This window comes from Vidua chalybeata, chromosome 1 (genome assembly GCF_026979565.1).
Source record: "Vidua chalybeata isolate OUT-0048 chromosome 1, bVidCha1 merged haplotype, whole genome shotgun sequence".
NCBI classification, from domain to species: Eukaryota; Metazoa; Chordata; class Aves; order Passeriformes; family Viduidae; genus Vidua; species Vidua chalybeata.
In genome coordinates this window covers 121,086,395-121,112,766 of record NC_071530.1, presented here as the reverse complement: position 1 = coordinate 121,112,766, position 26,372 = coordinate 121,086,395, and the positions used below count along the sequence as shown (strand labels likewise).

At 37.7% G+C, this 26,372-nt stretch overlaps 1 protein-coding gene across 1 annotated transcript in view; it reads right to left on the bottom strand.

The window, feature by feature from the left end:
• Nucleotides 1–208: 208 nt before the first annotated feature.
• The window catches only part of KCNB2 (potassium voltage-gated channel subfamily B member 2), a 164,370-nt gene continuing 138,206 nt past the window's right edge, over nt 209–26,372 (bottom strand). Inside the window, exon 2 of the mRNA XM_053947628.1 lies at nt 209–2,630. Coding sequence (XP_053803603.1) covers nt 468–2,630 — 2,163 coding nt within the window. The 3' untranslated portion in view covers nt 209–467. The remainder of the gene's footprint in view (nt 2,631–26,372) is intronic.

Here is a 26,372-nt window from a genome sequence, read left to right as displayed (position 1 = left end):
TAACAGTAGCTTTCCCCCCAACCCCAAACTATTTACAAGTATATGCATTTTGCAAGCTCAAAGCACCTTGTTTCACATCCTTATGAATGCATGCATTGACATTTCATCCTTTCATGTGCAAATTCTAAAATTCATTGTAACTGAGGGAAAAAAAAAGTTAAAAGAGTTCAAAACCTGTCTACAATCATAAGTGAAAGGATCAAAAATGTCAGATGTTGCAGACCACTGGCTCCTAATAAAGCTCTCTTTATTGTATTCACCATTCTTGAGTAATTTTTTCCCTGTTTTTTTCAGTTTGTTACAAAAGCAGTCTTTTTTTTTAATTAAACAGTATTTAAACTAAACAACTCTTCATGCCATGCAAAAATAACATTTTATGCACTTTTGTTGAGGCTTTCCATGTTTTAGTTCATAGGCATTACTAACTGTGTTTTAAGAAAAGATATTTTTATTGCTTCTGTAACTAGTCACATGCTAGTTTCACGTGTAGGACAATAACCAGTTTCTCCTGGACTTGAATGAATTTCTGGAGCAAACAAATGGTTTTCCATTTTGTGGCCTTCTTGGTTACTGTCTGGTTTTACCTCACCCACAGCATGGTAAATGTCTTGAGTACAGTTGTGGCTCATGCTTTTGGGTGAAGAGCTGACCTGTGGCTCCTCTGTTAAATTGTTGCCATCACTGTGTTTATCCCCACAGCAATTTGTCTTGATATCCTGTTTTTTCTCATGTTTCATACCATGTAACTCCATAAACTCTTCTTCTTCTCCAGTGTCTATTTCAGTGAAGCTCCTCCTCTCTTTGGAAGGGAAAGTGAAAATCTTTTGTTTGGGAAAGAGAGGGGATGATTTTTTAGCAGGTCCTTGACAAAGTGCAGGTGCGTCAGCACCAAGTACAGGCCGTTCACCTTGGGGGGAATTTTCTTCTAGGAGAATGGTGCTGATGTGCTGAGGAGTGGCCTGGGTGAAGTCTGCTCCTGCTGTCACTGGCAGTGGCCTTGCGGTGCTCGGTGGAGTTTGTGGAGCACCACCTCTATTGTCTTTAAAATTAACTTTAAGGGATCTAGATTTTAATGGGTTGCTACCTTTCAGGGAGCTTTTGGGGCTTTCCATGGCAGTGTCAAAAGGAAAATGACCATGTGAAACAGTTTGGGACCCACTGCCATCACTGATAACAGCTCTGTTGATTGGATTATAGTCAAAGGTGACATCAGTTGGAGAAAATCCTCTGTCTTTTGCAAATGGTATAAACTGAGAACTTCTTGGTCTTTGGTTTTCTTCCAGGTTAACAGCATCAGTTGGAAATCTCATTTGCAAGTGAGAGCCAGGAAACAGAGAGAGCGGAGACCTCTCTGTTTCCGTGAAGTCAGTTGCACAGCTGGCAAAACTGTCGATACTGGATGTGCTTCTCATGTCCATTACGATGTCCGCAGGCCCCGTTGGCAACGGATCTCTCTGACCTACAACTTCTTCCATTTCTATTTCTTCTTCATAACTGGGTGGCTTTGCTGACTGGTCTTGGTAACCAGCATTAAGATTAGGCTGAGACTGGGTTTTAGTAATTTCGTTATACAGCATTTCCAGTTTTTGAGCACTCAGGTGCTGTGGGCTGGAGGATGCTGCAGCATTGTTTAATTGCTCATGGGAGTCTTGTTGACTAACTTCTTGGTACTTGTTTTCATAGGATTTGTTTGAGCTTGTTTCAGACATTGTCCTTCTGGCCCATTTCCACCGGCTTGGGGACAGGTGGCTGTTATCAGGTGTCTCCTTTGGACTGAGTGGTTCTCCAAGCTTTCCTGAATCTACTGCTACGTCTATCATTTCCATACTGCGAGCAAAGGCATCTTTCAGATTCATGGAGACAATACTGCCATTTCTTTTAGCTCGCTCAAGTGCTTCTCTCCTCTTAATTGCCTTCTCCTGTCTTTTCTGCTCCTTATAAAATTCTGAGAAATTGTTCACAATAATTGGTATAGGCAGGGCTATGACCAGCACTCCAGCAATACAGCAAAGTCCTCCAACTATTTTACCTAATAAGGTCTTAGGATAAATGTCACCATATCCTACAGTAGTCATAGTGATTGTTGCCCACCAGAATGATGCAGGAATACTTGTAAATTTTGTAGCATCCTCATCCTTTTCAGCAAAGAATACAAGACTTGAAAATATCATTATTCCCATGGCTAAAAATAATATCAACAAGCCCAATTCATTGTAACTCCGCCTGAGTGTAAAGCCTAAAGACTGAAGACCCGTTGAATGTCTGGCGAGCTTAAGAATCCTTAGGATCCTCATAATTCGAAATATCTGAACCACACGTCTGACGTTTTGGAACTGCAGGACACTTTTATTGGACTCTGTGAGGAAAATGGTGACATAGTACGGCAGGATAGCCAGTAAGTCAATGACATTTAATGGGCCTTTGAAGAACTTCCACTTATTTGGTGAAGACAGAAAACGCAAAAGATACTCCATGGTAAACCAAGCAATACACACAGCTTCAACATGTGCTAGCTGAGGGTTGTCATTTGGCTGCCCAAATTCATCTATTTCTTGAAGTTCTGGCAGTGTGTTAAGAGACAAAGCAATAGTGGACAGGACGATGAACAGAATGGACACAATGGCCAAAATCTGTAAAACAAAATAAAAAATGTTTTGGTTAGACTGATAAGAGTGTACTTTCAGGGTTTGATTAAATCCTTTCAAATGCACGTGTGTCAAACACAAAATGGTGGAAGCTGTTTTCGCTGCTGCATTCATTATTTTGTTTTATTGTTTTGAATTTTGCACAGACAAAGCATTAGACTCATCTTTGACATGGTCAAAACCTGATTGCTTTACTGCCTGCAGTAAGGCAATTCATTTCAGAAAGCTGGCCACGACTGGTCTTACCATTTTTAAATTATAATAGGAGGTGATGTTTATTAGTGCAAGTCACCAAGTGGAGATATATAGTTCTGCTAATGTGCAGAACATTTTGAATTTTCTGCATTAATTGTAATTATGTAAAGCTTTGCATAAAGTGTGGAGAATTGATTGGGGAATACCATATGTAAGACGGTAATTCAGTACTACACAGTGCACACTTTCCTAGACAGGCATAAATTTATGAGCTGAAAAGTTAAGAAGCATAAACATGAAACACAATTCAGGAGACTAGTCCTGCTGAATTTTCATGTCTGAACAAATTTCATGTGCTACAAGAATTGAAGTTATTGGTCCTGAATTAGGTTGAGACCATGATTTAAAAAAGTAGGTAGTATGAGGGTGAACCAAGTTTCGCATAATTATTAAAACGTGTAAGTAGACAGTGGCTTCCAAGAAATAAAGTTTTGCTTTCTGTCTAAGGAGATACGTTTTATAATATATTCCGTCACTCACTTGCACAGAATCTTAGAATCACAGAATGACAGAATCATAGAAACATTAATGTTGAAAGAGATCTCCAAGACCCTCAAGTCCAATGTTTGACTGAACACCACCATGCCAACTAAACCACAGCATTAAGTGCCACACCACTTTCTTGAATGCTTTGAGACCTGCTGATTCCTTAGGCAGCCGTTCAAATGCCTGACAAGCCTTTGAGTGAAGAAATTCTTCCTGATGTTCAACCTGAACCTCCCCTGGCACAGATCGAGGGCTTGAAGCCAAATCCTTTCAACATGCCACTGGTTGCCTGGGAGAGCAGGCTGACCTCCACATGGCTACAGCCTCCTTTCAGGCAGTTGTAGAGAGCTGTAAAGTCTCTCCCGAGCCTCCTTCTTTCCAGGCTAAACAACTCCAGCTCCCTCAGCTGCTCATCATATCACTTGTGAGGGTCTGTGCTCCAGACCCTCCATCAGCTTTGTGGCCTTTCTCTGGACACACTCCAGCACCTCAAAGTCTTTCCTGTAGTGAGGGACCTAGAACTGAACGCAGGACTTCACGTGAGGCCTCACCAGTGCCAAGTACAGGGGGATGATTAATTCCTGCCCTGATCCTGCTGGTCACACTATTTCTGATACAAGCCAGGATGCCATTGGTGGTCTTGGCCACCGGGGCACACTGCTGGCTCATATTCAGACAGATGTTGAGTAGCACTCCCAGGTCTTTTTCCACTGGACAACTTTCCAGCTATTCTTTTCCAAGTCTGTAGCACTACATGGGGTTGTTGTGACCAAAGTGTGCAGGACCCAGCACTTTGTCTTGTTGAATCTCATACAGTTGGTCTTGGCCCATTGATTCAGCTTGTTCACATCCCTTTGCAGAGCCTTCCTGCCCTCCAGCAGATCAACACTCCTGCCCAACATTGTGCTGTCTGCAAACTAACTGAGGCTGCAATCAATCCCCTCATCCAGGTCATGAACAAAATTGTTAAACAGGACTGGCCTCAATACTGAGCTTTGGGAAGCCCCACTAGTAACCAGATGCCGGCTGGATGCAGCACCTTTCACCACCACTCCCTGGACCCAGCCATGCAGCCACTCCTGAACCCAATGGAGAGTGCTCCTGTCCAAGCTGTGGGCTGCCAGTTTTGGAGAATGCTGTAGAAGACAGTATCAAAGACTTTACTAAAGTCCAGGTAGACAGCATCCACAGCCTTTCCCTCATCCACTAGGCAGGTCTCCTGGTCATAAAAAAAGATCAGGTTGGTCAGACAGGACCTGCCTTTCCTGAACCCATTGTGGCTGGGCCTGATCTGATTGTCCTGTTTGTGGTGTGTGATTGCACATAAGATAATCTGTCCCATAACCTTCCCCAGCATCGAGGTCAGGCTGAGAGGCCTGTAGTTCCCTGGACCATTCTTCTGACCCTTCTTGTACATGTATATCACATTGGCCAACATCCAATTGTCTGTTCTTGAGCTCCACACAGTTGAAACACTTCCTAACGTACCCACCCCAGAACTCTCTCTCCTCGTCTGTTCCTTCTGAAGAGCTTATAACCATCCATTGCCACTCCCCGTTCATGTGACTGTTCCCACCATGTTTCCGTGGTGGCAACTACATCGTAGCTCTCCTGCTGCACGATGGCTTCCAGCTCCTCCTGTTTGCTACCCAAACTGTGTTCAGCCATGTACAGGCACTTCAGGTGGGCTGTTGATTTCACCCCCAGCACCGGCGTGCTCCCCTCAGGCTCATCTTTAGTGAGTCTGGTCCTATTCTTTCCCCCCTTCAAACCGAATTTAAAGCCCTCTCAATCAGTCCTGCTACAATCCTTTTCCCCCCTTCCCCCCGCCAGTCTGTCTCCAGCAGGCCTGCTTCTGTATAAATTGCCCTGTGATGGAAAAAAGACATTTTGATAACATTCAGGCATCTCTGTACCTCACAGCCTTCCACTTTGCCTGGAATAGCTGGTCATTGTCTTTTACAGAACTAATATTATGAGAAAAAAAATGAATATCAACAAACTTCACGGCTTTACCAGAAAGTTTATTTATTTATACTCTAAGCAATATGACCAACTTTGAGGCAGTGAGCAAAGTGTTAAAATGATAAAAAAAGTATTATAACACTTGGAAAAAATATATTGTTTTGGTTGGAAGTCCAAATTAAATCCAGGTTTTTATTAGAAATACTAAAATAAATTGTTTTCTGCTTTAAAGATCAGTTTAAGCTCATTCATAAAAGCATTTACTTTCATTTCTCAGAAATGGAACTGTTAAGTCCATTTGGTGATGTTCCAAGGACGCGTTAGGTCTGACAAAATTGCTGGAACACCCAAGAAGAGTGAAGTGAAGCTAAGAAGAATGCAAGTGTGAAGAGTGTATGCAGAGAGACTGGTCACAGTGGTGATAGAGGCTCTAGGGATAGAAAGGCCACCTCACTGTAGCTTTGAGAAAAATAGCAATAAACTTTTTTTCATCTGTGGGTTACCAAGTGGATATTCAGCTCTCTAAACACAAACAAAGATTGCTCACGGTGTGGTGTGTATTTAGCATCATGTTGTACTTATGTACTATCTTTGGCCTTTTTCAGCTACTAATAGTACAGAAAAGGTATACAGGTATCACCTTTCATATGCTAAAGTATTGAAACATATTTATTTGAATTTTTCTCTACCAGTGCTGCTTCTGTCTTTTTTTCTTGGCAATTCTATTTATTGGAGAAATAAGATCCATTCATTTCTCCTGCCAAATGAGTTACGGACCATCTGTCTTCATCCTTCGTACAGTCCATTCAGAAAACATCCTTAGGTTAATCTATCCTATTTAGGTGGTCTATACATTCCTTTAAAACTTCTGTTACCAACATCAGCAAAAGAAGCCAATCTTAGTAAAGAATGAGGGCAATAACAGTGCATATGTAGGCAGGGCTGATTAATGAAATTTGTAGCTAGGACTGAGGTAGACAAAAGACAACACTATAAGAGAGCAATAATTACCTTTCAAACTGTGAAAGTTGCCTGTATCAGATTTCTGTATTAAAGTTGGAAACTTAAATAAGGTGTACTGGGTTATCCACTTCACCTAAATGACTGTGAAATTGCTAATGCAGGCTTGACTTCTCTAAAATACTCAATAACATAATTATACTTTCAGAATTTACAGAACAAATGAACAGGGCACAGGTCTGAATAGTTGAGCTTGCAGTTTCTGTCAAGCTAATGGAGCCTCACTGGGCCCAGAATCAGAATGCAAGTAACAAGACTGGAAAAAGCTGTATAATACCAGGACCCAATTACTTGACATGCATTGTTCTTAAAAAAAAAAAAAAAAAAAATGTAAGAATGTATCTGCCCAACTGTCATCAAACTGATTTCAATTAGGAAGCACTGGCATTTCAGTCTGTCATAAGGGATTTATTTTATGCCTAAATATCTACCAATATACAAAAGATCCTAGAAAAGAGGTGAGTTAGTGAATAGCACCCTCTCTTGCACTATGTGACATTTCTAAAACTACATGCATTTTGTAGGCCTTGGGCACAAAACTTTCCTGTTCCCAGTTGCCACCCAGGGTGTTTTATTGAAAACAAGCATCTATGTGTTTGTTCCCGCCATTCCTTCATGTGCTGCTAACAAACAAGCCTGAACTCTCCCAGCTCTTTTAATAAAATATGCACTACAGCAAGCCTGGAACCTTAAATGATTTATACCAATAATCTATAAGCATGAGTCTGTTCTTTGTGAAAAAAAAATTACAGCAAAGTAAAGTTGTTTAGTTTCTTCTAATGTAAGAATCTCAAGCTTTTATTTGTTTGGGACTTTGTTATGTAATTAAACCCGTGCATCATTCCACACAGTATGTTTTAGTTATTGCAATTGATTAGATTTCACAACTCATTAGACAAAAAAATGAAAACTTGGAAGAACAAGAGCAGCTATGAGAAAAAGAAGAAGAAAAGAAGAATTCCCTGTTCTGAGTCTACATAAAGAATGCTTTGCAGATATAACTATACTGGTAAATCCTCATAGAACAGATGCAGATTGTATTAAGAGAAGCACAGAATTTATAAGAAAGACTTGTAGCAAACTGCTAGGCTGTTATACAGAAGACTAAAGAAACCACCACTGACTGAATCTTTCCCAGCAGAACTTCCTGTTTATTATATAATATTTCTAAACCATGTTCTGGACTGAAATGCCTGGAAAATTTGCACAGTGCATGTAATTCATATATGACCACAGTTCTTGACATAATATTTTAAACCCGAATTTCAGAATATACTTTGTTAAATGACTGATTCTGGCAGGTTATGTCATTTAGCTATAGTACTACAAAAGCACATAAAAATCCAGATCTTCTTAATCTTTAAAAATATTTCCTTTTAAATAGCAATTTTTTCTTAAAGAATGGACAGAGTTAGATTTTTTTTTTCCTATGGGCTGGATATGAGGTATTTGAATCTGTTGATGCAATAAATAGTAAAACATTCCTTGAGTTAATGATGCAGTCTTAGCCTCTGCCAGATGATGTTGTTTCTAATTTTTGGGGTGCAAGGACTGGTAGCAATCTCCTGAAAATGTAGTTGTTTCCCAGTATTAAATTGCCACTAAAAATGGCTTTTTTTCCCTGTGCACCACCTCATTGCTTATTACTGCCAGCAGTGTAAGGAATTCTGCATAAAATGAGCATACAACTGAGGCAGAAAATAAAGGTGTAATGGACTAGCCTTCAAATTGTTCCTTGCTATTCTGCAACAACTGATATGATATGTGAAATTATATTATATGATATGATGATATGATATATGATATGATGATATGATGATATGATATGATATGATTATATATGATATGATGATATATGATATGATATGATGATATGATATGATCTGTGAAAAGGCTTCTGTTATAACTGACAAGGCAGTGTAATTTTTATGTGCAGCAGAGAAAAAATTTGCATCAGGTTCACATTAAAACGTGGCTGTGGAAGAGAATTTCAGTTGATCCCTACTGATCAACCACTACAGTATGTTTGATTAATATAGGTTTCAGTCTGCAATCAAGTATGACTGTATTAGCAATACTGTTTCCTTAGTCTTTTTTTTTCCCAGGGTGAGATCTAGGGTAGGATCTAGACCATTTAAATAATAGACAGCAGTATAGTCTCATACTTTTCAGATTTGTAATCTCCACAGTCGCTGAAAATTATCAGCGTTGAAATTTGTGATATTGTCTTCACATAAGACATACTCTGGCAGTATCTTTAACTCTGCCTTTAGAAAATCTCAGAAAAAAATGAATGCTGTTGTTCACCTTTTGAAAGGCTTCTGGAGAACTGTATCAACTTTCTTGGGCACTTAGCTATATATTCTCAGAAGCATCTGCTCTTGGGAAAGAGGTGTCTTGATCTAAATTTGAGCAGATAGGGGGTTGGTCTAGGTTCTTCAGATCAACCTGAGAGCTGCCAAGTGCTGCCAGTGTGGCTACACCAAGTGTAACCTGCAGGTCATGCTGGCTCTTGCATGGAAGTGTCCTTAGCTTGTAGCACAGAGCTCCCAGCTCTGGCCAGACAATCCACAGACTCACAGCCACAATGGCAGGAGCAGAAGGTCAGATAATGAATGTTTTCATTTTTCTGAGGGAATAAGCCCATGAAAGTGGTAGACATATTGGTAGGTTTGATAAGAAGTTTATAGAAATCAGTTTACTTCAGCAGCATCCTTTACTGTCAGGTGTCTTCAGATTGTGATATTGAGTTTGCAACTGAATGGACAAAAAGTCTTGCTCAGTAAGAGTGCTATCTTGTACATCTGTCTATAAATCTGTGTGCATTCTGTTCTTGACATCTGGGACTATCCAAATGAGATGCACACTGGAGAAGCAAAGACAACACTACAAATTGAGTCACCTTGCAACTATAGCTATTACCATATGAGGAATTTTAAGATTAGTCAGGACATCAGTCTGTAGACATTTAGAAGAAGGGACCATTAAAATATTCTTCTGTGATACAAAGGACAAGAAGAAGGTCATGATACAACATCTCGCTCCCTGGTCACTACATTTTCTCCCTCCATTGTGTCCCTTGGACTTCCCAGTTACAAGTGTCACCTCTTGCCTCTGACCCACAATTCTATCTCATGCTGCTTTGCAGAGGGGACTGTGCTCAGCTCACACCCGTAATTCTGCATTCCCATCTATCAGTGTGCCATAGATCACATCATGAATAGTCTGACAGACTTAAAATTATTTTGAACCTAATGTTTCAACAGATCACACTGAAAAAGTTCAACAAAAGGCAAGCCATTTTGCTAAAGTCCTTCACTGGCTAATGCCCTTTTTTAACATATGTCCTTGGCCATGGGACATAAAAAAGGAGACAAATAGAAGCAAATCCTACTTGGATTTACTCCAAACTAGAACACAATGGAGCTATGGCAAGCCTTAAGCATGCCAAATCTAACCAATCTCAATAGTCCTGCAACATTGAGAATTATCTAAGAATAGAAGTATATGTTTGCAAATGCTCCTTGTTTTAAGTGATGGAAAAAATCATTTCCAGTTATTAAAAGTTTATTTTTTTTTTTTGAGAATAAGAGAGGGAATAATTTAACAGAACAGCATAAATTTAGTGCACCTTACAGCTCTATCACTGTTGCCCTTTCAGGAACACATTGGATAATAACTCTTGACAGCTATGTGATCACTGAACAGCTTCTCTCTGCTGCTCTCTATCTCCTTTCCTTGATGATATTATTGAGAATTTTGACCTTTCATTTTCCTCTTTTTCCTAGATTAGTATTATTATTAATATTTTTAAGGACTTGATTTGAATGTTCTTCATTGATCTTTCAGGGATATTCATTAAGCCTCACATTAACTACTTATTAAGGTTAACTTATGAAGGTTAAGCTCTCAGTGTTGTATTTATCTGGTGTCTAAGTGATGCACAGTCTTTTCTTTTGGTCTCTTTACACTGGGATGACTCTCACTTAAGAAGCTTGGTTTAGAAATACTCATTTAGGAGGTTTTCACTAAAGATTTCATTACTAGCTCCATAAATAATCATAGTTTTTTTAGATACGAGAATTATCTACTAGTTCATCAGTAGATGAAAAAGCTCTGTCTCCAGTTTAGCTTGACAGACAAGTTCCTATAAAGACAGTCAGCTCAAGTGCTTCTAGATGTTTATTCATGGTCCTATGAAGTTCAGTGGTGATTTTACCTAAAGAGTGGCATATGTCCAGGGATGTGCTGTCCTATCAAGCTCACCCAGAGCTAACATGTGGGACCACCTTTGTTTCTGTAATGTGGCATCCTTCAAGTCCCTGTCTGAGGAGGTTTAAGGCAGGTAAGAGTTCGCTTCCAGTGTGCATGGCAGTTCCAGTGTGCATGGCAGACCAGTGATGATAACATCAGCAGGATCATAATCATGCTAATTATAGTGGAAGGCATGATAACAGGTAGTTAAAGCTCAGGTTTTGCCACTAGTTAATTCAAACTTCTCCAAGCACAGCTGTAGTCAAGCAAGGTGTTTTGAAACTGGCTAAGGTAGGTCTATCTGACTGGAGAAACTGCTTCTGTCTTAGCAAAACCTTCACTTCAGAAGTTCAGTCATAAAGCCATTCATAAAGCTGATATACTTCCTGCTTGAGAGCACTGTATACATTCCATTTTTTTCACAAAGCCTTTCCACCACCTTGTGCTGACCTTCCTGTTCCATGGATGAATATTTGCCTTAGAAGACCTAGTATCTTAGAGGGAATAAATCTGCCTAGAAAAGGATATTTTGTTCTTTGAGATTAGCAAGCATCCTTCTGGTTTAAAGTAACAGTAATAAAATGCATCTCTCCTGCATTTTGTTGCAGGTAGACGACTGTTTATTGTGTTTATGCTATTAGGATAACAGTAATAGAATGCACCCCTCCTGCATTCTGGGGTGAGCTAACTTCATTTACTTAATCACTTGATTACTGCTCTATGGAAGGGTGGCCTTGGGGTTTGTACCACCAAGATTTTCAGCATAAGAATTTAGTTTGGGTTTGAGAATTTGATTATGGCTGAGTATTAAGGTGGTTTTATATAAGGCAACACCATGGGTAATATGGCACATGAAAACCCTGGGAATGGACTGAGTCTCTGTGAATCTGAACACAGGAACCACTCAAGTCTCTTAGAACACTAGGGGCACATTTGGTACACAGTAGAAAACTAAGTACAACACTGCAAACATGGATGTATTTACTAAATATTGCAACCAAAAAGTGTTGTTGGAGACCAGAGAAATTGCAATATACACAAGTAAGAGGCAATAGATTGCAAATGGGACTATCAGCTTGATATTTAGCACAGCCCTGGCGAAACACGCTGTGATTCATTATAGGCAAAAGCTGAGGTTAATACTGAGGCCATCTGTTGGACTGGCAAAGATGGGGGGCCTTAAGTAGTCACAGATGAAGACAATCTTCATAGTTTGGAAAGAGACAAATGTATTTGGTTTAGCATCAGTGGAGGCACCCTCGAATACTGAATCAGCACAGAGCTAATAAGAATGGGTTTTTTAACATATTAAGATCCATATCAAGTCAGCTCTAATATTTTTTTGCTGTTGTTCAACAGCAAAAAGCTATTTCAGCTGGAGACATGAAATCAATTATTTCATGATAAATAGCAAACTGTCCCCTAGGAATTAATGTAGAAGAAATGGCAGATCCAGAGTAAATGTAGGTGAATTACTTTTTTTTTTTTTTTTTCACTATGAAATTGGATAAGCCCATGCATTTGGCTGTCATATATTGACAGAAATAGAGCTAGTACCTGCTTGAAATTATAGTGTGGCTAGTTTAATCAATTAAATAATTTAATGTAAGGTAGTTTACAGTGAAAATAAAGAATTTATCTAGCTAATTCTTTCTTTGCTCTATGACAATGTGAGAGATTTAACTGCCTTACAGATGATCACAAAAAATTAACTTAAAGAGTAGTCTTAAAGGCTTTATTTATATATAGCTTTTTGGCCTCCTAAGTATTAATTCTAAATGGAACAATTTGCTTATGTGTGCAAGAACAATTTATCAGAAATGAATGAGATGTCTTTATTAAAGCTCCTGCCTGTGATCGTTCAGAAGTTTTCTAAAACTATTTCTAAACATATTTCTTACATTTAGGTTGTGTTTTGTACTAGCAGTCTAATTCTTGGGTAGTGAAAGCTGAGTATTATTACTTAGATGAATGTACTAGACTCTTCAAAATTTGCAGTGAAGTCATGACAAGGAGCTTGCAGTTTCCAATCCTTTTGCATAGCAAACCATATGCAAGATCTGTTCTGTGCTACTTCGCGCACAAAAACATTGGCTTCATTACAGGAATTTCATTAAAAAAAACCCAAACAAACAAAAACCCCACAAGCAACACAGGCCAGCCTCCAGACACAAGCAGAGAGGTCGTCTCCAGCAGCAGCTGGGCTGGCTGTGAGAGGCCAAGGGAGCGGGGCAGGGAGCGGGGCTGGATCGGGCGGTGGGAGCCGGAGCTGTCCCCGGCCCGGTGCTGAACGCGGGGCCGCGGCAAAGCGGATGCGGCAGATGTGCTGCGCCCACGTTCGCTCTAAACCCTTTTTTTTTCTGTCATGTTACTTACATGAAGGTGTGCAAATTATGCAGTCTAAAATGATAAGTCTGGGAAAATAAGGATAGCTCTGGCACAATATTTATTTCTTGGAAAAAATACCATTGAAGGCGGCAGGAATCTCGCCAGAGGTGAGGTATTTCTTTTTACAGCTTGCCATTTAGTAAGTTATTATGAACACCCAATAAATCACGGTGGAGATAAACAAGCAGGAGTAATGAAAAATCAAACCCCAATTGTTTAGCTCTAAGGAGTTTTAGCATAGGCTGTTGAATGGTTTTAATGGGGGAAATCAGCACACCTGATATACAGATTTATTCTGACGCTACCTATTTTGATATTGACATTCAACTTAAAGCAGAAGGCTGTATGTAACTGATTTTTAAAATGTGGAAACTGGAAATCAAACTACTTGGTTCTCACAGTTTCTATTTGTCATTTAGTTTCAATGGAATTTGCTTTCACTTGGGACCTCAGGTTATTAAGCAGGACTGTACAATTGAGTCTAATTTGCTGAAGAACACATTAAGATTTTTGTTTAACCTATTCACATTTTATAATCTTATTACCATTGAATAAGACTATTTTTTAGTCATATGATACAATGAGTAGGTATGGTCTTCCTGAAGGCTGATATTATCTATCAGACTTATTTGAAATTATGACAGGCCCAAAATCCTTTATTCACATTTTAAAAATATTTTTTCTATCTTGGCTTCATGTCAATTTCTATATAAATTTCAGAACGAAGGTTCTATATAAAATATCTATATTAATCTATGGTTTTATGTAAAGGTTATGCCAGTATTTCTCAAACTTGCAGAATAAGAGAAATTGTTAGGGAAAGGAATCCAGCCTGCTGTCTTTTTTACAATATATTAGTTAAAGGTCTACATATCTTAAGTGTCATTTCCTTGTGTTAGCTGTCACTCCAGGATTACTTTTGAAACTTCATCTGTAACACTGCAGTTTCAAACCCTTTTAAGGTGTGATGTATGCTGTAACACATACACAGAGTACCAATGCTCTTCAATAAATACGGAAATGTCCTCACATCACATTTAGGTAGGTCAAATTGTAATTGATGACAGATCTGATTCACAAAATATATTATCCATTATTAACATACTATTAAAAGGTACTGCTCATGCTGCTGTGATCTCAGACTAAGAGGACAGTATATGAGAAAATGCCTGTAAATGATGGGAACATCAGACTTTGCTTTTAGCACAAATACCTCAGACAGGTGCTGAACAGGATCTTCAAGGAATTTCTGTTTATCCCCAACTGTGACTTGGGCAGAAGAAGGGCTGACTATTCCTTGGTCTACAGAAGACTGATTTTGTTCTGTCACAAATAAATGTATATTATGCTTATAATCTATTAAAATTAGGGTCAATCAGTGCCACATATTTTGAATATTTTAGTCAGCTGTACTGGGAAGCAAAGGAGGGCAGTCTGACAAGGCTTTATCTAATGTTCTGCATAAATTTTGATATTTTTCCTATTTTAACCAGTAGATGTCTCTGTTTTATCATGCAGCTGTTGACAAGGAGACACTGTTCCTGGTGTCACAACACATATTTAGTAAGAGAACTATTTGTTTGCCATGGAATGAATACATGTGAATGCAAAAATGCCGATTTAATGCTCTCAGCATACTCTAACCAACCTAAGCCCCCAGAAGCTTTGGTGAGAGCTCTGGCTGCTAAGCAATTTTGAAAATCATCTTTATGGAAATGTCCCATAGGATTTTGAGAGGGCAAAAGGGGAATTGGTGAGATTCTATTGATATTAATCTAAAAAATGTAATAAATTTAGTACTTTTTTTTATCCCATGGGAAGGCTCATAGAAGCAGCTTACAGAACCGTATTTGAGTATTTGATTTCTACACAATGCCTCAGGAAATTCCATGTTGTGATAGATGAATTATCTCCTCCACTTCTTGCAAATGTATAAGATGATATTTTTTCTGCATCTATAGGCATCAAGAGTAGATTATTTGAAACTCTTGCACCTAACTGAAAATATAATTGTGATACAATTCATTCAGACTTCTGTATTTTCCAAATTTGAAAAAAAAATCTAGGATATATACAGTTTTTCTAAAATCTCTACAGAAGCTATCAGCAATTTAAAAATTATATTCAAATTCTGTTATTTTAAATAACAGAAAAATGAAGATATATTATTTCAAAACAAACAATTTTGTACAACATACTTTTTGATTTTGATTGTCTAAGAATGTGATAGGTTTCTATCAGTTATTTCCTGGCCTTGTTCTTGCTCTCCTAGGACAGTTCTCCACACAATTAAAAACTTAGAAGCTATTTTTTTTTGTCTGAATTTTCCTGTATATATTTATATTTGAGATCCTCGATTCAGTCATCAGAGAGAAAAAATACTGGACTGGATCTACACATAGCCATGAACTGCATCAGAATTTTTGTTTGTGGGTTGCTGCATCTGGTTAAGATGCTCCCTTTTAGAAATCCCTGCAGAAACTGTTAGGATCTGTTGTGCCACATACTTATTAAAGTAAAAAAGCATATAATCTTAGAGAAGAAAAAGGTCATCTCTTTTAGATGGCAACTGTTCCCACATGAACAAGCAGCATGTTGGGGCTTTTTTTTTCCCCATTAGGACTCATGTCAGTGTTGGAAACAGGACTCCAGCTGGAGGGAGCGTGCTCCTCAAGGAAAAACGCATGTCACAGACTACCCCTGTGTGTTCCCACTCCCACCCACTGTGGCTGTTTCTCCTACTGTCAAGTGGAACCAGAGGCGAGCTATTTTTTAGCCCACATTTATGCTCCAAGTGCATTGTGATGAGAGGCATAGATGGCCAGTCTGAGTCATCAGTCCCGTGTCACTTGTTCCATCAGGCTGGCCATTTCTGGGAGCCAAGCAGAACACTAAGTAGCAGAAATATTAGACCTTACCCTGAAATGGTTTATTATTAAATACAGCATTTCCCCAAATGTCTGAACAATGAGGGGTTGACTGTAGAAGGGGACAAGAGTGTTGCCTAGTTTCAAAAGAAGGAGCGAATTGTCTGTCAAATCATCCTGGTTGTCAAACCAACGGCCAGGCCACAGAAACTCCATAGTTTCCATGACGGCAGCTACAGCAGAGTTTCTACAGCTCAATCAGGCTTAAGACAAGAAATAAACCTGGAAATAAATTTGTTGGGTACAAACAGCTATAATGCAACTGTCTGCAGCAAGCCTATGGACAATAAAATTCATCTTCAAAGAACCCTTGTACATGGAACAAATACATTATACTCTGGCTATGCTTCAGGAAGTATCTTTTATAGCTGACAATTTCATAATACATATATTTTTTTTCTTTTAACTGCCAACATCTGGCAATTTATGATAAAGACTTGGAACAGAGTCTTTGGGGTATTTACAGTTGGTTCTATCTATACACTGATAACATATATTTCTACTTCTGAAAGCCACATAAAACCCCCACACCCACCACCAAAAACTCAAGCATTTGCTGGAAGAGTGATGTGATTCTTTATTTCACATGATATTTATGACAAGGGATAGAACTGCATGAATAACTAAAGAAGAAAAAGGTTTGTGTTATTATTCAGTCAGAAGTGCTAATCAAAACAAAGTAATAGTTTTGGAAAATCTCTTACTGTGGGATATATATGATAAAACCATATGGCTTCTAGTAATTACAATAATGGCAGTACTGGAAGAAAACAATATAATTCAGGTACCACCTGGAATAAACTGGAACCACTTTGTATAAAGAATATATATAATACTACTATATACTGTAGTATATGTTTTCTCTGAGATGTAAACACACAGGTATTACTTTCAAAAGGATTATTAATTATTGCTCTTGTAGATTATAACTGCTTCTGCTTTATTCTGTGTCCTTTATGTCCAATTATTTTTCTATGAGCTGTATAATTAGAAACACATTTTTATGGAGAAATACCTGACTTACTCTACCAAGGAGCTCACTGACAGTGAAGTATTTCACTGCTATTAATAGAAACACCGCAACGACACCAAGGCTGAGGTTTGTTTTTTTCAAAATGATTTCTCTTAGCAGTCATGGAAGTGCATGCTCCTGTCATTGTCCCATGCTACTTTGAAGGATAGGAAGTGGGACAGAGGTGATTTGTTGCCTTCAGTGCAATACATTTGACATTGTAACAGTTAATGTTAGCCTGAAAGGAAATAACTGGCACTACTGCTTTTACTGTTATATAAGATGGAGAAATGGATGTGAGGTGGAGATTAAGGAGTCAAAGCACAGGAATATTTGGAGTGTTTTGCAAAATTTGGGATCTTGACTTCTGAACTGAATTTTCAGCATCTAAGAAAACACTTTTCTTCTTTGAGGTCCTGTTTATATTACAGAATGTTATCCTTTTGAAATATTTCCATTAAGACAGAAAATGAGAACCTAGTTTGACACAAAAAAAGGATTTAGAAATATGGGAGTATATTACAATGATTGAAGGAAATACAACATCCTCCATCAGCCCTAACATCACCATTTATGGATACATTTCTGCTCAAACAATTAGCTCCCTGCTTCATTTCCATATCCAGGTTCACTTCTAGGTTCTTTCTGGAGGCACATAATCACCTCTGTGTGAGATGAGATCAATATTGTTGATAATATACTCCAGGAGAATAATATGGCAGAACAGTGAAGTCTAAAAGCAGGAACAAGGATGTTTAGACCAGATTTGCTCATGACCTCCACCTCTGCACAAGTGCCCCTCCTGACACTTCTGGAATGGGAGGGACTTTCGAGTAACCTGTCTGTGTGCTTGGACTGAGCCAGAATAGACATTTTCATCACTGTCACCAGCACGCTTTCAAATGTACCTTTTATAGGCACAATCTGACACCGAATCTGATGTACAGGAGAAAGCACTCATATTGCTGTACATATCTAATGCTTCTGTTGGGGGAAGCCTGCTATATGTAACTCAACAAGATAAATAGTAATTTCTTTGGATTTTTATCTGCAGGAGGCTTGTTTCAGAGCAGCATGATTTGGGTAAGAGAGTCCCCTAAAGGCATGTGAAATCGTAAAGGAGGAATAGTTTCCAAATCTCTCTCTGTGGAAATCAGAGAGCCAAACAGTGAAATGGTGCCAGTAAAGAAAGTGAGGAACAGATGTACTTTCATTGTGTGATCCTTCCACTTACAGTTAGTCTTTCAATTCAATGTTACATTGCTAACATCAAAACATAATAATAAAGCTGCATTGAAAATGTCAAACATCAGCAGTGTTAGTAGGGTCACTAGTTTCACACCGATTTGGAAGCTGGGATGAAAAGGGCTTATGATTTTTATCTTTACACCAGAGGAAAATATGTTCTGAAACCCCTTGTCAAAAGGAAAAGATGAAATTCCCTCTCCATTACAAAGCATTGGATTTTTATTAAAATTCATTTAATGTCTAACTTTGTAGCTGGAAAGAAAAACCATCTTTGTTTTGGAGTTGCCAATTGCTTTTGATTTTGACAAATGACTTAAATTATCTTCTTATCAGATTTACTTTAGGAATGAATTGTATATTTTTTTCCAGAGGGTATTACAATTCCTAAAGAGTTTCATCAATTTTCCATTAATGTGCCAGTCATTCTTAAGCAATAATTACAAAAGCAGAGGCATCATATTAACCTCTTGATACCAGAAGTTGGAATTAGCATATTAGCACTTAAGCAAAGTAAACATTGGCCCGTTGGTGACAAGGGATTAAACTGCAGCATGCTGTGTCTGCTGGGAATGAATTCACTACACCTGGCCTAGCATATTTTCCGCAGTGTACAAATCCTTATCCAGATGCACGGAACTCACTTGGAATATCCTCACAACTTCAGGAGCCAAACACCGATGTAGAGCAGGAGCCAGGAATTAAAATTCTACCTGGGTCTGATGTATCTCAAAGCAGGTCAAATGAGTGAGCCCTTACTTTTCTTACAATTTCTTTTCCTGCACTCTATACAGTAATTACTAGGGGCTTTTGCAGGGAATATGCTTGTGCATACTATCAGCAAACATTTTTGATCAGTAATTTATACATCAAGATATACTTCAAAATCTGATCACCACAGTAATCCTAGATGTTAGAGCCCCATTGCTTCATACTAAAACACTAAAAAAATGACATGGTGGAATTATAGTATCAGTAGTATAATTTTAAACAGAAATTTAGTGACTGAATGATTTTTTTTTTCAGTGAGAAATCTAGCTCAACAGTTATAATTCATTTTTTCTTCCAGTAATATTTATCATATAACAGCAAAAGAAAAGAAAAGAAAAGAAAAGAAAAGAAAAGAAAAGAAAAGAAAAAAAGAAAAGAAAAGAAAAGAAAAGAAAAGAAAGACAAGCATCAAACATATAGGCATAGTTACTTTATATAAGAATTTCTATTATTTATTAAGCACATCAGAAGTTTTACAGGAATAAAATTATGAAAGGAATTTGTTGTTCTGCATTATTATTGCCTTAAGCTTTGATGACTTGTGAGTTATCAAAACTTGCAGGTACGTCCTGAAATTGTAAGCCAGGTGGCCTTTCTAGATAGAAGCTGTTTAATTTTCAAGACAAATGGCAAAGAGCTCCAGGGGAAGACTGGAATATCATGCTGCTGGCCTCACATTTCTTAACTATAAATTTTCTTTTGTATATAACTTCAACATAAAACCTACTGTAGAGTAGGTGTCAACTTTACATTGGTAAAGAAGGATCACTTAATTATGTCTGGCATTCAATAAACTTTCAGAGATCAGTTCCCATTTAAATCACAGCATCTTGCTGGCTCTCTTTCTTATGTAGAAATGCAAGATGGGGTGGGTTATTTTTGGTACAGCCACACAGGCACTCAGGGTTTGCTGGCCATAGTAGAAGGACCTGCATTGATATTATCAATTCTTAAATGATCCTGGAAACGATATCACACCAATAGTCAGCACTAACCACAGATGTGCTGCCTCTCCAAAGTGCCCATTTGCATGACGTGATTTTGGGGCATTGGATAAGTTGTTTTCCTTATAATTAATCATTTACTACTGTTTACATTGCATTGCTGGAAGAATGCAGTTCCCTTTGAAGTGGGCTCTTTACAGACAACTGGCAGACTCTTATCTGCATCTAGATTAATCTTGATACTAGATGAACACAATAAATAAAATTGAAAGATAGGAAGACAGGGACACTGTCTTTACCATTTGAAGCTTGGTATCACATATTATTTACTTTATGTGTTTTTTATGAGTGTCTTTACAGGGAATGGAGGCCTTTATGAGTTCAGGACATTATGTAGCAACAAGTGCTCTTTAGGTGGTTAAAAATATGATTTATTATTTCCTATGACAATTTACTGTATATGTTCTGTATATGATTTATATATGTTCTTTATATGATTTATATATGTAAGATTTTTTGCAACAGTAAGGAAGACAAAAAAAACCCTTAGATTCAATGAGAATTGTGTTATCACATTAATAATAATTTTCATTTCCTCATAGTTAAATAAATGAAATCCTTGAAGATAAGGGCAAGATTTGAGATGAGTAAATTGGTCTAGAGGCCCAAAGTTTTTATAGGTCAATTGCTTGGAGTGGCTTATATAAATTCTGTTCACCTGCTCCCACATCTCTAACAAATATCACATAGTATTTCCAACAGATCATTGACTTTCCCTTCTTTTCCATCCTGAAAGACACTTGTTTGCAGACATTCTTCCAAAACCACGAAAACATGACTAATGTATTTATTTTATACATCTTCCATGCCAGAAAGGATTTGAAAGGATCCCATTTGATGAAAAACCTATTAGGAAACTTGAAATGGAAAAAAAAATTCCTTTTCTTTGCTCTCCACTAGTCTGTGAAGCAGGAAGATTGACATTAATTCTTTTCATTGGACCACCTTCTCACTATATTTTGTAAGTACATTACAATTCCTGTTTACCAATTTATAAGCTTCCACTTCAGCAATTTAGATGAAGAAATAACCTGTATGTGCATGCGACTGTGGTTATCTATCTTAACTACATCATCTGCAAAAGCACCTTAATGCAATCAGGAAAGGAACTTCTGAGTCCTTTCAATATAAATGCCCTATTAATGGCTTTTACAGCTGATCTTCAGAATGCTGAGTTGAAACATATGGGAACAGCTGATACTATGCTGATAGACAAGAGGTCAAATCTTTACAGGGTCACATATGTTACTGCTGAAAGCTTAAGCAATTGCTTGCACGCAGGGTTATTTATAGTGTTGAAGAGTGAACCAATAGTATTGGTATCTGATCCATACTTCATATAGATAAACCAAACTGAATACCAAATCAGGGAACAGATGTCCGTGAAACTCATCTGGTTGACAGAGGCCATAAAATTTATTAAATATTAAAGGCAACTTAAGCAGATTTTCTCTGCTAGTTTCTCTCTGGAGCAGTCACAAAATCCCAAATTATCTGGACTGCATTATAGTTCATGAAATATGCTACTTCAAGGTCTAGGGAAAGTTGCATCTCGAGGGCTTTCATCAAGAACCTTCTTCTTTCTGTATCCCCTACAGGTGTCAAAGTTATCTCTCAGTTGGAGCAGGAATTGTATTGGTTTCTCTTTAGCATATTTTTAGGTTTGATTATCCTATTTTAAAAACAGTTCTTGGATGCAAGCATGCTGCTTGGTTAGGAATACAGCAATAAACAAGAATACAATGCCACAATAAAACAACAGTACAAATGATATGTCTAGTTTATGAATAGCAATAAAATCCCTTTGCTTGGACCAGGGATTCTTAAACTGCATAACACTTAACTGCCATGAAAGATGCATAAATAATTCCTAGGAAGCCAATAGCTTCCTTCTGAGCAGAAATGTGACTGGGAACTGCTGTCATTGCTCCCAGCATTAGCACAGAGACAGTACATGAGAAAAATAAAGTTGGGCACTTCTGGAACCTTTTGTGTTTTGCAACAGATAAAACTGTTCAGGTCAGAACAATGAGCAGCTTCTCTCCAGGACACATGCAGGAGGCTGTACAGCACAGAAGCAGAAACTTTATATATAATGAGCCACTTCACAGAGCAGATTATGTGGTAGCTTTTCATAACAGAGTAAAATAATTCCCTGGTGTGAGCCTTATTTTAAAAGACATCTGCTTACAATTGTAATGGATAATATTTTGCAGTGATAGGGAACATTTGAATCTCGAGCAAGAGACTGGAGTATTGGCTGTGACTACCTACAATTACCATTTCAACTCTCTCTTACAAAGATACACTTCCAGATCTCCACAGCTGTTCATATATTCATGTACTGCACAGATGAGGAGGACAAAGATATCTGCTCAGACTGCTTACCTCTCACAGACTTTTAGATACTTTGGGTAATCTAAAATGTACAAAGTGTATTTCTAAAACAGACAGAAGAACATTGTCTCAAGATTACAGTCTCTGAAGAAAAGGCACCAAATCTCAGATTTACTCTTACTCAAAACTGCCATTTACAAATCTCTAGATTTCATGAGAGCAGCAGATGGTGAAAATACATTTTTAACTCATTTATGCTCCATGTGGTGGGATGAATTCTTTTCCTCTTCTCTTAAGTATCCTCCCAATACAATTCTAACATTATTTCCAAAAGCTGAAATTGGTTATGAAGTTGGGTTTTTTTTCTCCATTTCATTTTGTCTGGTTTTTGAAATGACAAAGAAGTAAAGCCTCACTTGTATTTCAAATGCAACACCTGTCAGCTTTCATATATATTAGACATATACACACATATGTTCACATTCACACACACATCTACATATATATGTAGATGTATAAGATAAGTATGTACACTTATGCCTAGAGAGATCCCTGTTAAATATTTACAAATCTGAAAGACAAAAGCTTAATTCAGGAGCATTTAGGGTTGCGGGCTACATTGCTGGCATAGTGCTCAATTCAATTTACTAAACCCTTTATGCAATGTTTTATTACACAAAAAAATTGTAGATATGCCAAAATTAACAAAGCGGATTGGTGTGGAAGATTTAATGAATTTGTGTCACTCTGGAAGCCTGAATCAAACATGATATTCCTGGAGCTTAATTTGGATTGCTAGTGCTTTTTAAAGTAATTAAGAACATGCAGTTAGGAGACATTTGAACTGGGCTGGAAATACTCTCTGGAAAAATACAATTTGTTGCATATCTTTTCTGCATTGTGTTATTTTGTGTTCCTTTCTATTTTTAGTGCATACTGCTCTGTCCAAGACTTTGACTTTCCATATTTCAGTTCTCAGTTCCCACCAATTTCTGCAAGAATTGCACCAATGGAGAGTGGCAAGAAAGGAAGCTCAAAAATAACAATGGAAGTGCTTATGTACCATGGTAAAATTCCTTGGGCTCTGAGGATTGCAGGTAGATACTTGTGTACCAAGTGCATACAAAGTGATTTTTTGTTCATTCAATATGATGAGATAGCTGGAACACCCTTCTCCACAGGTCTTTGCATTTTTTGAAAATCAATTCATAGTATTTCCTAATTTGCTTCACCAATTTGATCTCATTTCAACAGTTCTCTTTGTGAGTAAGATGAAATGGAGAACATCTAACACAGTCAGTTCAGTTCAAAATTCAGTTACACAGAAATTTTTTTAATGTAATATTGTGCTGTGATTTATATCCCTTTAACAAAGCCAAGCATTAACAGACTTGAGAGAAAGAATAAAAGAATTAAAGAATTGCTGGACATTACACTAGACCTTTTCTTCACAAAGAAAAAGCAAAATGAAAGTGTCTCTAGACTGACCTGTATATTAGAAGACACATAACATCAATATGTCAAAATTAGGAGTATCTACAGAATACTGAATGAATCCTGGAGATACTTCACCAGTAATTTAATTTTCATTATGTATCATAAATATTGATCACTAGAACAGATGGGCAAGGATTTACTGAGGAAAATTTTGAGAGAAATGAAAATGAATAAATATTTCCTCCATGCCTTTTCTTCTGTTTTAATGGTAAAAGTATTTTGTTTAGAAACCAAAATGTCAGATATCCATTAAAAATGTGAAGATTTTTATTTAGAGGGAAAAGCTTCTCTAAACAAATTTCAAGCAGTAAATTTCTGACTCTCTCCATTGCAATCTATGAATTGAGCCTTAAGTGCCTGGACAAAATATGAGAATATTTCTGGGGGTATTGCATCACTGTCACTTGTGATCTGAGTCACCTGTTGGAATGGTCACATTCTACCTTCCCAGTTTAACTACTGCTTTGTCTCAGGCAGGTGAATCCCAGCACAAGTGTTTAACAGATCCACCACAATGGTGATGTGTTCCAATGCACAGCAAAATACCCAAATCCTTGAAAACAAGGCTGCCTCAGGATGTGCAGAACATCACCTCCTGGGGCACTTGCACATGCTCAGGCACAAAAGGGTGCCTGGGAAAGAGTGCCCATCTTTCCTCCAGTCTGATTTTAGTGGGATGACATTTTGACAGCATTATTAAATGAATCCATCAAAGCTAAGGGTATGAAATTTATCTGAATTCTGATGTTCATGATATTCCCTGATACTTCATAAAATCAGTAATTTGTGTATGATTCTATAAAGAAATTACGATTAAATAATAGGCACAGCATATTAACCTTCTTTTACCCTGTGTATAATAGAATGCAATACAATACAATACAATACAGACTGATATGTATGGTAATATGTCTGGGGAGAGTAAAGTTCACTTTTTTAACTGCAAGAGAACTCTGTATTATTCAAAGGGGTATTCCATACTATTCGTCCTCAGGCTAGAATAGTGGATTCTACTATTACTTCCTTCCCAAAATGCTATTTACAATCCTTTGAGCCTGTCAGTTCAGAAAATTTTCAGACCACTTCACTGCCCACTTATATTTGTCTGAGAGAATGTTATGATGGACAGAGTTAAAAGACTTAATAACATTCACTAATCCACTCACATCTACCAAGAGAGCCATATTATTACAGAAAGGTATAATGTTAGCTAAGCATGATTTTCCCATTTGTAAATCCATCTCTCAGTCACCTTTACATCTTTAGTATAGCTGGAAGCAGCGTCCAGGATGATTTGTTCCCTGACCTTCCCAGGGACTGAGGTGTGGCTGACCAGTCTGTATTTTCTCCTTGCCCTTCTTGAAGTTATGAGTGACATTTGCTTTCTTCCAGCTCACATGAGCCACTCCTGTCATCACAACTTTTTAAAGATAACTGAGAGTGGCCTTGTGGTGGTATCACCTGACCCTTCATCACTTGTGGGTTTATCCCATCAATTCCTATCAATAACTGGATACCCAGTTTGTTTAAATGTTTCTTAACCTGATTCTCCTCCACAGAGGGTAAATTCTCCTTTTTCCAGAACATCCCAGATTTCTCACAGATTTAGTATTACTGTATCTTATCAGTAAAGACCCTCTATGCTGGCTCAGGCTGCAGCTTCAACACTGCTAATGTGAATTATATGATCTTTCACTGGTAATTATATGATCTTTCACTGGTAATGGATGGGTTAGAAATAATTTTCTATGACATTTATGTTCCAGGCTCATTTTTTTAACAGCCGTTAGCAAGAAAAGCCTTATTTTCCCCTACTAGCAGAGATTTGCATGTAGAACTCCATTCATTGTGGTGAAGATATGGGACTAGAAACCTCAGGACATGCAGCAGCTTTGAAGGAATAACCCTTTGGTGAATCTAATAACATATCACTACTTCAATGCTACTAGTCCTGAACTAACTAGATTAAAACAAGCAAGTTCTGTACATGCAAAAATAACTCCTACTATTTTTTCAGAATTCCCCCAATAAACAGAGAAAAGGCGTGGAATGGCTCATAAATAAATAACCCACAGAAACAGTTGCCATAATTTTTTGTTTTATTTTACTGCTGAAAAATTTCCGCTCTGAAGACCAGTTTTATGTTCCATATAGAAGAACATCTTGTTACCACAAAATACTGAAAGTCACACATTCTGACTTGTTAGATATGGCAGAAATTGACCTTAGCCTAGAAAGTAAAAAGCCACAGCAAAATTTTTATAACTATAAATTGTGTCTGAAAAGCACCATTGCTTTTCTGTGTGTGTGTTAAGTGGTAATGCAGACAATAAATTCAAACACATCTTGGAATGAAACAATTCAGCAAATAAGTAGGAATTGAAAGAGTTTCCTGGAACTGAGAATGGCCAGAGTGAAAATAGGAATGAAACACCATTATAATGAAAAAGAATACTTGGGAAACACTTATTGTTTGGGATTCTCTGAGACTGTTTTTTAGTTTTTTTCCATGTTGTACTAGCCTGATTGTGAACGAATTTTCTCTTTTACAGACACCTTTCTCTCA